A 13,400-nucleotide genomic window follows, 5' to 3' on the forward strand; every position below is an offset into this window, starting at 1 on the left:
GCAGTGGTGCTACCTTCCTGGTACTAGTTAGTGTATACAGTGTCCCTACCTGCCTGGTACTAGTTAGTGTGTGCAATGGTGCTGTTCTAAGGAGCCCCACTTTTTCAGCTGCCCCTCAGGTCTCATTGTTTAGATGACAGAAAGAAGGGGCCCATTAGAGCTTAGAAGGAGTTCTGGGCTTACGGACACCTGTCACTGGCATTTCCAGCCATATCCTTGCCCGTGAAGGAGCCCTGTCAGCTGTGTCTGAGAACAGCTAGGCAGGTAGATCTGAGTGCCATCCTGTTGTGGCCTGCATGCCTCTGGGGAGAGTTCTGAATAGCAACATGCTTTGATGCTGGACAACACACGAGAGGAAGCCAGAGGTCACTACAGAGGCAATGAACCTCATCACTACTTAGCTGTGAATTCCAAGTCAGACAGCTTGATCCTTTGCAAGAGCCCAGGAAGCCCGTTCTCTACTAGGCATTGAGAGTCTTTCTTTCCCTTGCTCCCCAGCAACTCTAAGCTCAGCACCATTTAGCTCTAGCAGGGGGTGGGGCTTGGGGACAGCCTGTGGCATGGGATGTATAAGCCCATGCGTCATCTCTCACATTTATAGCTGCAGAGGTTATGGGATTGGTGTATGCTCACACGCAGATGTGTCTGTTGTGGTACTCAATGGCTCCTTCCATCCCTCTTCCTGCTATATCGACAAGGTTCTTTCTGCACCTGTGGTTCTGATACATGAGTTGGCCAGGACTGTCTTTAAACCTAACACCACACTTAAGTGCTAATTGTTCTGACCCTGGTTTACTGAATCAGCACTCACAACCAGCTCAAGTAGCTAAAAGGCAAGCTGGTATATATTTTTTGGTACTATTATTATTTTTTGAGAAAGAGTCTCCCTGTGTGGCCTGCATAGTGGCCTCCCAATTCTGCCCCCTCAGCTTCCCAAGTGCTGGTATACAGAGTGAGCTACCATGCCCAGCACCTCACAAAAACAACTTGGAAAACACTGCTTTTAAGTTAACATGAAAAGGCAAAGTATTTTTATTTTTTAATTAATTGATTTATTTTTAACTTTATTTCATGTACTTTGGGCTTTTGCCTGTATGTATGTCTGTGTGAAGGTGTCCGATCTCCTGGAACTGGAGTTGCAGACAATTGTGAGCTGCCACGTGGGTGCTGGGAATTGTCTGTATGTCTGTGTGAAGGTGTCTGATCTCCTGGAACTGGAGTTACAGACAATTGTGAGCTGCCACTTGGGTCCTCTGAATTGAATTTGGGTCCTCTGGAAGAGCAGCCAGTAGTCCTAACCCCTCAACCATTTCTTCAGCCCCAGTAAATTATTTTTAAAAGGCTAATAAAAACTATACTAACTGTGACATCAGGAGTGATGGTTTCAAGTCATGTGAAGCAGTCACCCAGGCCAGCCCTTGACTTCTTCTTCTTCAAATCCTGAATCAAGGAAGACCAATGGTGCGGGGCACACAGAGAGCGTATCCTTCCAGGCCAAGTCTTAAGGTGTTTCTCTGGCAGTGGCAATAGCAGTTGTAGAGCCCTGGGTGTGATGATGGTGAACTGGGGGCGCATCTATAAGACAAGACCAGCCCTCTGCACTTCTTGGGGTCCCTACACTCATTCTTTCTCAGAAGTGTTTAGTGTTTGTTGCCATGGCAGTTGCAGTGGCAGAATTGCTAAACCCAGAGCAGCTGAGCAATGTCACGATCACCCAGAAGATAAACTGCCCTTATATGTACACACTTGAAGACCACAAGGGCCACCTTGGGGCCCAGTCTCTGGGTTTATCTTCTGCCCAGAATTAGTGAAGTTTGGTTTTCACGGAGGAAATCAGGTTAAAGTGGATGTTAGCACACAGTTGGTTCCAAAGGAACCAAGAGGACTGGGTGGGGGAACGTCAGGCTAGTCTTGTGGATAACAGCCTTGGATCTGTAACGTTTAGATGCTAGAGACACCTCCTTCTTGCATGCGATTGCTCAAAAGGTTTACAAAAAAACAGAACAATTCTAGATATGCAAAGATTTTTAGATCTGAAGGAACAGAGGTAGCAGGCTGGAAGGGTGTTAGTGCTGGGTTTTAGAGAACAGGAATTTAAAATGAAGTACCTCGGGTTGCCTCCTCTGCGTGCGAGCTAGCTTTGCTTCTGTTTATCATTGTCGACTGTGTGCGTGGAGCTATTTGTGAATCGGGTGTAAAAGATAAAAGAAACATGAATAAGCTTTTTCCTTTTGCTGCGTTTCCTGCTATCTAGGTGGGAAATAACGACCTGACCCTGGTGAACCTTCAGCTGACAGCCCTGGCCCTCCCAGGAGCTGAGAATCCAGGCAAGAATCAAGGCGATGGCCACCGGTTGTTGAACTTTGCACTAACTCTGCAGGAAACTCTGAAAGGTAGGGGTTCTCTTTCTCTGTGACTGGGCAACACTTTAGGGCAGGCAGTGGTACCTCTTTCCAGACATCTCTCTGGCCTCTTAGCCCAGCCACTTGCCAGCAGTCATGGACTCAGGGGCAAACACACTCCCTGCTCTCGTGGAGCCTGACTGACCTTTCCGCATAAGCCACCTTTGTGTTGAGGGCCTCTCCAGCGGGTGTCAGATTGTCAGCAATGTGGTCTCTCAGCCTCTTGGATAAAGAGAACTGGAGGAGCAAATGTAAGTGGTGATATTCCTCCCCTGTGACAACACATTCTGGTCTACTCCTCTGGGGGCACCACCTGTAGATCTGCACAAGCTCTTGTGAAAGAGGAACAGGAGGTGGGGAGGTGAAAGAATCGCATCTGGAGACCTTGAGATGCCTCCCGTATTCTTGAGTCTTGACTGTTCCCCTAGCTTCCGAGACTTCTTGCCATCAACTTGTCCCATCACAGTGGGAGACTCGGTAAATATTTAGCTACAGACATGTTTCTGTCCCGTTATAACCTGCATTTTAAAACAGACATAAAACTTGCCATTATGATGATGGGTAAGTGTGCAGTTCAGTGCATTCACACCACTGTGCATCTGTCACCACCTCGCATCTCCAGAACACGGTCATTTTCCTTCAGAAACTGGCCCCACTGAATCCTGATCATACTCTTTCCGCGTGTGCGAATTTGACATGCTTCGTATAAGGACATGATATTTTGTTCCCTTTATCTGGTTTTTCTCACTTAGCTTATATTTTCCAGATTAGTGTGTTGTATTGTGTGGTAGGCGTTCCATCCTTTTGTGGCTAGATAATATTCTCTTGTCCATGTGTGCCACGTTTTCTTGTTTATGCACACATCTGTTGGTAGGCTCTTCGTTGCTTCTGCTTTTGTGCACTGTGACTATGAAGGTGCAGGTGTATGTTTTAAGTCAGGACCTGCTCTGATTATATTCTACTTAGATGATGACTCTTGGGGCTGAGAAACAATTGAACAAACAGTTCAAACTAAGGCACCCCATCCAACAAGTAGTGGTGTGGGAAACTCTTCACTCACAGCTACTCTCTCACCTATTCCAAGGATGGCTTGAGACTGTGCATATCGGCAGACATTTCTATTCGTCTCTGTCTCAGAGATGCAAGAAAGAAAGATGCTTGTTCATAATTTTTCCGATTTGCCCCCTGGCTTCAGGGAAAACTCAGGACTTGGTCAGGGAATTTCAGGCAGGCTCCACATTGCCAAGGGACTGCTGACTGACCCACAGCGTGACTCAGCTCTAACACATCCAGGTAGGGACAGTGACTCATACCCCCCACGTCCCTATTTGTCATTAATACCAAGTTAAATGTTAACTGGTGACCCAGCAAATTCAGGAAGTCCTCCAGCCCGCAGCAAAGGAAAATCGATGAGCTCGGGGTTCTGTTCAAAGGGAGATAAAGCCTTTCCACAGAAAGAAAGAGCAGCTGATTTGCAAACTCCAGGCCTTTCTGCCTTTGTCTAGAATGTGAATCCCACTTGGCACCAGGGATCCCATGCTTGTCCTTTTCCAGAACTAGCTTTCAAGCTAAGAGGCCTTGAGGACAGGGTCTCCTAGTGTGCCTGCTCACACATCTGGAGGAGTGCACCTCAAGCGGAGAGCCGTTTCACTTATTGTTACTGGCCCTTTCTAAGTCAGGACTCTCTGGGGCAATTGGCCCAGCACTTTCTCCCCTCCTAGGAACTCAGGGAATGGTGACTAGGGAGCCCACCCAGGCATGCGACTGAGAGGAGAATTTGGGCTTCTGTGGCTGCACGTTCTCAGGGGCAGAGCTGCTGCCTTGTCACCTCTGACACACATTTAGCTAGAAGAACAAGTTCTGAGAAATATGGATGTGCCCATTCAAAAGGAGCCTTTGTGTTCATGTGCGAAACTACACAGAGCTGGCTGCTCGACCCCGACACCAGCCTTCCTCCCACTCGCTGAGTTGCGTTTTCCCACCAATACTCAGGTCTGCACCCCACTGAAAGCCTTCTTCATTTATATGGAATTGTGTGCCTCGGTCTCCCAGAATGCTGGGTTTCCCTACCCAGTCCATGTGGTAGCTTTTGCCTTTATTCAGAGGTCTTCCTCCTACCACACTCGGTTCATTGTCTTGTGGGCAACAGGCCCTGGTCTGAGTTCTTCGTGTGTTAGGATGAACAGCAGCCCTGGACCTCTTCCTCCCTCCTCTTTGTGAAAAACTCTAGGTTTGAGGGCCACCTCCATGACTTTGGGCAAATTTTTCAGTTTTCAGAGTCTGAGCTTTCTACGTGCAAAGAAGAGAAGGTGGTCTCGCCTGTCTCATGGCAACTGTGGCACTTAGATGATTTGCTATCCAAGGAGTGGTCAGGGAGGGCTTGGTAACCCTGGTCACCAAGGGCTCATTGACCCTGGTCATGTATGGATTGTTATCAGCAATACTCTCAAGTTGGTTTTACTGTTAGAAACTGGCATTGATTTCCCCAAAGAGCCCGGGCTCACCCAGATTTGTACTGTGCATGCGATCTACATGAGAGGAAGTGGAGTCGCAGGAGAGACTTCTATGGAGTCCTGCTGGAGGAGGGCGTCATTTGCAGCGCACAGGTGCCCCCTGCTGGCCTTTGTGTCATTTCACTTTAGATGTCTTTCCCTTCAGCTATTAATACTGCATGCTCGTACCGAAGAAAAGGAATTTGCTGGAGGGCTGGGTATGCTATTTTGTTTATGGATTGCTTTCTCTAAAGTGCCTGTCACAGAGAATATCAGAAACCTCATTACCTACGGCCCGTGACCCCCCCTACAGTGAACTCCCCACAAGGGTCAGCCCTGTCCCTGGGAATCTGGCAGAGCCTGGCTGGTGGCCATTGTTCTTTCTGAATTCCTACGAACATTACGTGGGAAATACTTCATAATCATTCCATTTCCTGCAGGCTGTGAGAGAAACGTCTAAAATACTTCAAAGAGACAGCCCCTCCATTCGGCCCCTGCCCTCTCCCTTATACACAAGGAAGTCATTTCTGCTGCTGCTTCTCTGGGAGACCCTTGTTAGTGTGGCTCGGGGCAACAGGAAGGAGGCTCATACTGCTTGGAAGATCCTGTGCCAGGCATTCATGGGAACTTGGGTCTTCCACACCCAACAGCAACCATCAGGAAATGCTGAGAGGGTGGCAGTGCCCAGAGTCATCCAGCTGCTTTCTTCTAGGACAGGGATAGGAAGCAGTGTTCACTGAAATGCTACTCTGTAGAGTTGATCTGCTTAGCCACTCTGCTAGCCAGTGTGGGAAGCCGAGACAGGGCAATGCATATCCAAGGCCTGCCTGGATTACAGGGTGATCAAGGCCATCTTGGGCAACTTTGTTATTACTTTGTCTCAAAGTAATAAGCAAGGAGAGGACTAGATAGACTCCTTGCCTGGAGCATACTGTAGTCAATCTCCTGTATGTAAAACAGAAAGAAAGAGGAAACGAAACTGTGGTCCATGCTTATCATCCCAACTGTGGATAATCATGAGTTCTAGTCCATTCTGAACTACACAGCAAGACCCTGCAAAGAGAGAGGGGGGAGAGGGAGAGAGAGGAAGAGGGAGATAGAGAGAAGGAGAGGGAATTAAAACCAGAAATGTAGGTGAACATTTCCTTGGCATCATCGTCACTGTAGCAAGGTTTGAAATGCATCTCTATGTGACTGAGGGTCACTATTCTTTAATGATTGCAGAGTTTCTGCAATCAGCTAGTGAATCATTAGTACCAGAGGGGAGAAGAGTCTGCGCAGCACCGGCTCTTAGTTTCGAACACACCTTCAGGTCAGGGAGGTAGGGTTCCTTGAAGAACTGGCTAACTGTAGGGCTGGGCTAGAAGAGATACTGCAGCATTTTGGCAGGTCATGAAGAATGAATGCACTTGAACCAAAAACAACATGGGGAGAAAAACTAAAAGCTCCTTGCTGGAAAAAAACAAATGGAATAACAAAGTAAATAATCACAGTGCTGAATTATCACTCAAGGTTTAAAATAATTAATCAGGCATTCATGCTCATGTAAACAAACGCTTGGATGAATTGGTAAATTCGTGTGCAGATTTCTAAATAGTTTGTGTAGGTACCCCATCCTTGAGACCATGGAACACATCTTATTTCTCTGTGCGTAGAAAGAAGACCGACCAAATGGTTGAGTGATAATGCTTGCTGTTGGTGGGACTACAGAGAGACGTTCTGCACATTGCGGGGTTGACATGGGAATGGCCTCTGGCAATGAGGCTGGCAGCATCTGGAATATGAACAATGACCACACTTTTAACTGGTCCTCTGTACTAAGAACAGAAAGCAGCAACACATGCTTGGGTGAATTTCTCACGTCAGTGTTACTCACAGCAGTGAATTTCGGGGGAAATCTAAGAAATGGCCTAGAACAGGAGGATAGTAAACTGTGTGCATCGCCTTGGGCAGTGGATGCCCTGAGTTGCTCACTGAGTAAGGGGAAGACACCCAGCCTTTCCCCTGTTCTTTCATTGTTCTGACCTGATGCCCAGGTAGAGAAAACATACCTACCAATCAGAGAGTAGCAGCCACCTGCCTCTCTTGCGTGGAGGTCAGAATACAACTTACAGGAGTTGGTTCTGTCCTTCCACTATGTGACTTATGGACATTAAACTCAGGTCACGAGGCTTGACAGCAGGCAGCTTTAGCCCACATTTGGCTTCTTAAACCTTCATGCTGGAAGCATCCGGCTACTCCAGGATTTACCATACACCCCCAGAAACCGGACTGCTTCATTACCCCTAGCTCCCAAATACATTCCTCCCATGCCTATTGTCCAGACAGCTTCTGTGCATCCTCTAAGACCAGAGCTACCACCTGCCAGAAACCACCCTGGGTACCCTCCTTGTGCCACTTGCCCTCAGTACCTGTTTCTGGTTTTGAACCTACACTCGCTCCTGGCGGTCTCCTCCCCTGTCTGTCTCTTAGAGTCTGAGGTCCTAGAGGGCAGGTATTATGTTTCCTTCATCCCTGACTCCCACACAGGCAGACTCTGAGGAGGTGTTCAGTCAAGGTTTGCTGAACCTTGCTTAGATATCTGAGCAAGGCCTTTTCCCACTGTAAGTGAAGGGCCTGAAGACTCAATGGGGTGTTCCCCTCATTTTCAAATTATCCTATGCTTAAAATTAGTGGGTACACAAAAATAACAGGAGAATAAAAACTAGATCTGTGGCCCCAACCCTGAGTGGCCAAGCCAAGGTGTCCCCGTCCCCTCAAGTGGCCAGGGCCACTCTGAGATTTTGCTTCCTACCTGCTATTTACCTGTTGATTTTCTTTCTTCCATTCCCAGGAGAAAAGGATGTTGTTATTTTAGGGGATTTTGGCCAAGGGCCAGATAGCAGTGACTACGATATCCTAAGGAGAGAAAAATTCCACCACTTGGTCCCGGCTCACACCTTCACCAACATCAGCACCAGGAATCCCCAAGGCTCCAAATCAGTGGACAACATCTGGATCAGCAAAAGCTTAAAGAAAGTGTTCACAGGTAGGGGAAGTGTCCCCCGCATTCTGCCACCCCATGCCGTCTCTGTTCACTAGTGGGCTGTGGACCTATAAGCATCTGAGGTGACCAATACTGTCTTCCCTCTTCCCCAGATACTTACAGGGTTATGGTAAAAGAAACACTGTCATTGCTTGGTCAGAGACACATCCAAGAGGGAAGGGCAAGTGACAAGCAATAAGTAATTTAAAGGTAACCATTAGTTCGTGTAAGCACTTTACAGGGAAACCCGGCTGTAGTCACCTCTGAAGGCCATCGGGGTCATGATTCAGAGATGAACTGATAACTTACCTAGATGATAACTATGCTTAGTCATTCAATAAACACCGTCAACTATTCAAATGCTGTGGAATGAGGTATACTATATTTTCAGGGGCGAGGAGACATGTCACTGTTAGTGTTTCTGTCACTGTGACAAATATACCCAAGATAACCAGTGTATAAGGAAGAAAGGTTTACGGTGACTCCCAGTCTCAAAGGCTTCCATCCGTGGTCGCTGGGCACGGCTGCTTTTAGTCCTCTGGTGAGGTAGCACATTGTGGTTGAGATTTGTGTGCACTGGTGGAAGGTACCTGTGTCAGGAATCATGACTTCGAGCCATTCTTTCACCTGCCCCCTCCCCTCATCACCTCCTAAAGCAGCCAGAAAGGAAAGGAAAGAATCCAGGGAGGGGCTCGAGTTCAGTGGCTTAATTTTCCCCACCCCTCAAACTTCTGCCAGCTCCCACTACTCCCGTCGTCTGGGGACCAAGTCCACAACACATGAGCTTTATGGAACAGTTAGGAACGAAATCAGAACACATAGTATCACAGCAGGCTGGGAGAAAGGCTCAGAGCTCCACAAGGAACAGAGCATAGTGGATATGCCGCCATTCCTCAGACTGTGACCCCCAGAGCCGGGAGACAGCTAACTTATGGAAGAACGGTAGGTTCTTCAGTGGGAAAGGGTGCTGCTGCAGATGGAAGGGGCCATAGGGCCTTCAGAGGCTCAGAATGCCGAGCACCATCCCCTGACCTGCAGGGGGTGGGGTCTTTGATGACAGACAAGCATGGCCTTCTCAGCCTCTCCTGACACTTTGCAGAACCCCAGTGTAAGGCGTCTTGTACCTCAGTGAGGGACTTAAACAGGAAAAGAAGCAGTTCCTAGGTTCCACTGCAACGCGCACTACCACACAGTCAGGGCCCAGCTCCTTGGAATTTACAATTTTCAGTGTGGATGACTGTGTGGCCTGCACTTTCTTCTCTCTGGACACCGGTCTCCTACTGGGCTCCAGTGGGCATTGGCTGTCTGATCTGAGGCAGGATGTAGTTTACAGAGGTGCTTTGGAGGCCAGGGCCTACTAGATTCCCTGGAGGACTCTTGTAGGAAGCGTATCTATTAGGAATAGTGAATCTGAACCATCCTTTCCTCTGCTCCCACCCCCACCTCAAGGTGTGTAAGCTGAGGTATAGGGACAAGGTCCCCCACTACAGCTGTCAGATATGGTACCCAGGCCCTTCAGATCTTACATTAACCCTGACATCACGTATCACAGAGGACTGCAACAGTGCCTTGTAATTGTTTTGTTGTTTTCGTATATGATTCTAGCTCATGTATTTCTGTCTTTACTTCAAAGGTAGCATTGCTTTTCAGCAACTACTCTAAGTTTCTCTTTCCATTCTTTCTCTAGGAAGAAGTTGTCCCTCTAGACCCTCTTGAGTGATTGTTTGCTTTGTGAAGCAAGTCTTCAGTTGGCTCCGTCAAATACTCATTTGTTGTTAGCAGAGGAGTACTTACTTAGTATATGGGAGGCCCTAGATTTAATCCCTAGCACTGAAAAAAATTAATTAAAAATACTAATTCAACTCAGTTTATAATAAAAAAAAAAACAAGGGCATGATGTTGGGAGGGAGATGTATTTGGGGGATCAGTGGGTTTGGGGAGAGTGGGATAGATATGAATAAGACACATTGTATATATGCATAGAAATGTTATCAATAAGCTAAAATATTAACAAAAATAATGGTAAAAAAAAGTCACTTAGTTTTGTTTTCCATATTAGTGTCAGGTGTGAACAAGGAATAGGTCCTCCTGCACACTGTTTGACTAGACAAGGGGCCTGGTTTCTGAGTGTGTTCAATGCCTATGCGAGAAAACTGCCATCTTCTATGTTGTGTGAAGAGTAAGATAAAATTGGCCCTGGGCTTTCATTTGTGCAGGCCAGCTTACCAAGGAAGGCCACCAGGGCACCTCGACTTACAGAGGAGCAGGCTGATCAGCCCTTGTCCTAATTCTTGGTCTCCTCTCTCTCTCCAGGTCACTGGGCTGTTGTGAGAGAGGGTCTCACAAACCCATGGATTCCAGATAACTGGTCCTGGGGTGGAGTCGCTTCTGAGCACTGTCCTATCCTCGCTGAGCTGTATATGGAGAAGGACTGGAGCAAGAAGGAAGTCCCCAGGAATGGCAATGGAGTCACCTTAGAGCGAAGTGAGGCCAACATCAAGCACGAGCGATGATGACATCACCGCTTTCACCCTCTGACTCAGGAGGGCAAAGGAAGGAGCTTGGCACTACAGGGTGAGAAGATCTAGGGCCTTTGAGTCATCATTCTGAGGACCTTGGTCTGGTCCCTGGGCCACTGCCTACTTTGTGAATACTTTAGAACCTCTCCTGAGGGGAGCCTGTCAGGTGCTGGCTATTCCAGGCACCAGGGCGAAGCTGGCTGGAACGGCAACGTCTTGAGGCTGGGCAGCTGAGTTCTGGCTTGGGACAGGGGTGGCGTTGCCAGCTGCATTGCATGGTGGCATGAGAACAGCAACGGAGGTGGAGTGGAGGCGGGGCGATGGCTATCAGTTCTGTCTCACGGGGATGCCATGTTCTGCCTACCAGGTCCAGGAAGCTTTTAACTGTGATGAAAGCACTTCTCAAAGATTTTTAGTTTTGTTTTGAAAAAAAATAATTAATAAACATTATTCTGACTGGCTGCAGTAAGAGTATGGGCTGGGTGCCTTGCTCTGTCACTTTAATCCATCCTCCCTGTGGGCCATGGCCACCCACTCCCAAATGCCTTCTTCTACCCTGTCCCTTTATATCCCTACCTGAGACCCTACTTTGACATGCCAATCATCCTCATTATCTCCTCCCTCCCAGCTTCTCCTCATCTATACTTCATCAGATTTCCTGGGAGGGCCACTTAGCTTTAGTGTGGGACAAGAATCCTATCAGAAACACCCATTTCCTCCCACTTTCCACCGTGTCCTTAGTCAGAGCTTTTCCTCTGCTGATTCTGACCCGACCTTTGTATCAGCAGATTCTGCACTATAGAACCAGCAACCACAGAGGAAAACGTATCTTTAAATTGTGACTGTGCTGAACAAATACAGTTCCTTGTCATCATTCCCTAAATGATACAGCCTAACCATTTTATAGGATTTAAATTGTCTTGGAGGTCTTCATATTGTTTGGATGGTTTACCGTGTGAGAAGGTGTGAGAAGGCAATATGCAAATACTGTACCCCGTGTAAGGGACTTGAGTATCTTGAGACTTTGTGCTTGAGAAAAAAAGAGTCTGAGAACCAGTTCCCTATGGATATTAGGGAATGATTGCCGATTGAGGGTGTGCAGGAGGCTAAACGAGAATAAGGCAAGCAAGAATAAGTGAACTTCTCTGAGGCCCCCTTATTAAGTATTTACCTAATTATTCTTTATCAATAAAATCTTGGGGTTTTTATTGGGGTAAGAATCTGAATGATTAGAGGTGGCGGAGAAGCAACCAATGACCTTCTCTCTCTCCTGTTCCTTGATTCCAAAAGGCCAAGGCTCTCTCTAAGTCCCGCCCTACCACTTCCTGTGTCTCTCTTTCCTCAGTCCTTCAATGACTGATTTTGGTCAGCTCGTTCCTCTCTCTGATTCAGAGCAAACTTTATTGCCAGTCTCAAAAGCATCAGAATGCGGTCAGAATATCCCATAACACCCTTCTCTGAGCCTGAGCCTGTTTGCCTTACGTCGTACAACAGTTACAGTGACTCCAGGGTTATATTGCCCATTTCACAGCTCCTGACAGTTACTCAACTAGTAAGTAAATAAGTGGATTCAAACCCAGGATTCTCTGGATCTAAAACCCACTCACAATGTCAACTCTACACTTAACATGTATGTAAAGTAATAAAAATAAAGCATAAATCTTAGTCTTACATTCTCTAGGTCATTCCCATTTCCTGTGGACTAAGGGTGTATTATCTTTTCTACACCAAGTGCAGTGTGACCCAAGACCGAGAACCTGTCCCTGTCACTGAGCAGTTGTGTCTTTATTCCTGTCTTGTCAGCTTTGTCTGGAGACCTGTGAACAATGCGTGCTCACCACCAACAGGCCCAAGTCTAGCTTGGTGAATGAGGAACTTGAATTTACTTACAGGAGCATGGGGGACTTAGAAGCAGCTACACCACTGAAGAAAAGCCTTTATCTTTGAGGTTTTATGTGTCACCTCTGAGCGAGTCCCTTGTGCGCTGCCTTGTGTAGCTTGTGAACCCTCGCTAGGGAGTGCTCGTGTGTCCCATCTTGTGAGGGCCTTGCGTAAGCAATCATAGTGCTGTGATTTCAGAGTAGCATTGACCATGTCATGACTGTTAACCACAGGCTTGAAGTGATAGCCGCTGGCCTGCAGCCACATCATTGCTTTCTTTGCTTCTGACATCAGACCCCCAGGAGCAGGGCCCGCAGGCCATTGCTTTTATTCTAGGCCCTCTTGGTTTTGGTTCTGATTTGGACTTTTTTGTTCTGCTTTTTAAAAAATTAGTAACCTTCAATTTTAAGAGCTATTTTTGTGATATAGGAAAACTGACATAAAAGACAGTTTAATAGCATCCCCAATTTCTTATTGACATGATTTACATAGGGCAATTTGTTTCAATTGCTGTGCCAATGCTGACACATTACTAAAGTCCACTGTTCACCTTGGATCCACTCTGTTGTGCACCCCATGCCTATGACAAGCATACAGATTCTCCTCAATGTACTGTGAGATTATTCTCCAGTTAAGCTCCAGATATAACAGGTAGGAATAGCTGTCATCTTAGTTAGAGTCGTAAAACATCATAACCAAAAGCAACTTGGAGGAGAAAGGGTTTATTTCAGCATACTACTTTTAGGTCGTAGTCCTTCACTGAAAGAAGTCAGGCCTGGAACTCAAAAAAAAAATGGCGGGAACCTGGAGTCAGGAACTGGTGCAGACAGCATGGAAGAGGGCCACCTCCTGGCTTGCTCCTCATAGCTTGCTCAGCCTGCTTTTTTACAGTACCAGGACCACCAGCCCAGAGTGGCATGACCTACAATGGGCTAGGCCTGCCAGCCTCACTGAGAGGACTAGATGTGTATCACTGGCAACTCAAATTTCAAAGCATTGTTTCTGATACCAGAATGCAGGCCAAAGTCTAAAACATCCCAACAGACCAGGCTCAGGGACACATCCCAGAAAAACAGCCCAA

The 13,400-nt window shown here is 47.2% G+C and overlaps 1 protein-coding gene across 1 annotated transcript in view; it reads left to right on the forward strand.

The window, feature by feature from the left end:
• Positions 1 to 12,132, forward strand: part of Eepd1 (endonuclease/exonuclease/phosphatase family domain containing 1) — a 112,995-nt gene extending 100,863 nt beyond the window's left edge. Inside the window, exons 6-8 of the mRNA XM_005346963.3 lie at positions 2,255 to 2,393; positions 7,728 to 7,922; positions 10,233 to 12,132. Coding sequence (XP_005347020.1) covers positions 2,255 to 2,393; positions 7,728 to 7,922; positions 10,233 to 10,432 — 534 coding nt within the window. The 3' untranslated portion in view covers positions 10,433 to 12,132. The remainder of the gene's footprint in view (positions 1 to 2,254; positions 2,394 to 7,727; positions 7,923 to 10,232) is intronic.
• The last annotated feature ends 1,268 nt before the right edge of the window (positions 12,133 to 13,400 follow it).

The sequence above is a fragment of the Microtus ochrogaster genome, chromosome 5, assembly GCF_000317375.1.
Source record: "Microtus ochrogaster isolate Prairie Vole_2 chromosome 5, MicOch1.0, whole genome shotgun sequence".
Taxonomy (NCBI): domain Eukaryota; kingdom Metazoa; phylum Chordata; class Mammalia; order Rodentia; family Cricetidae; genus Microtus; species Microtus ochrogaster.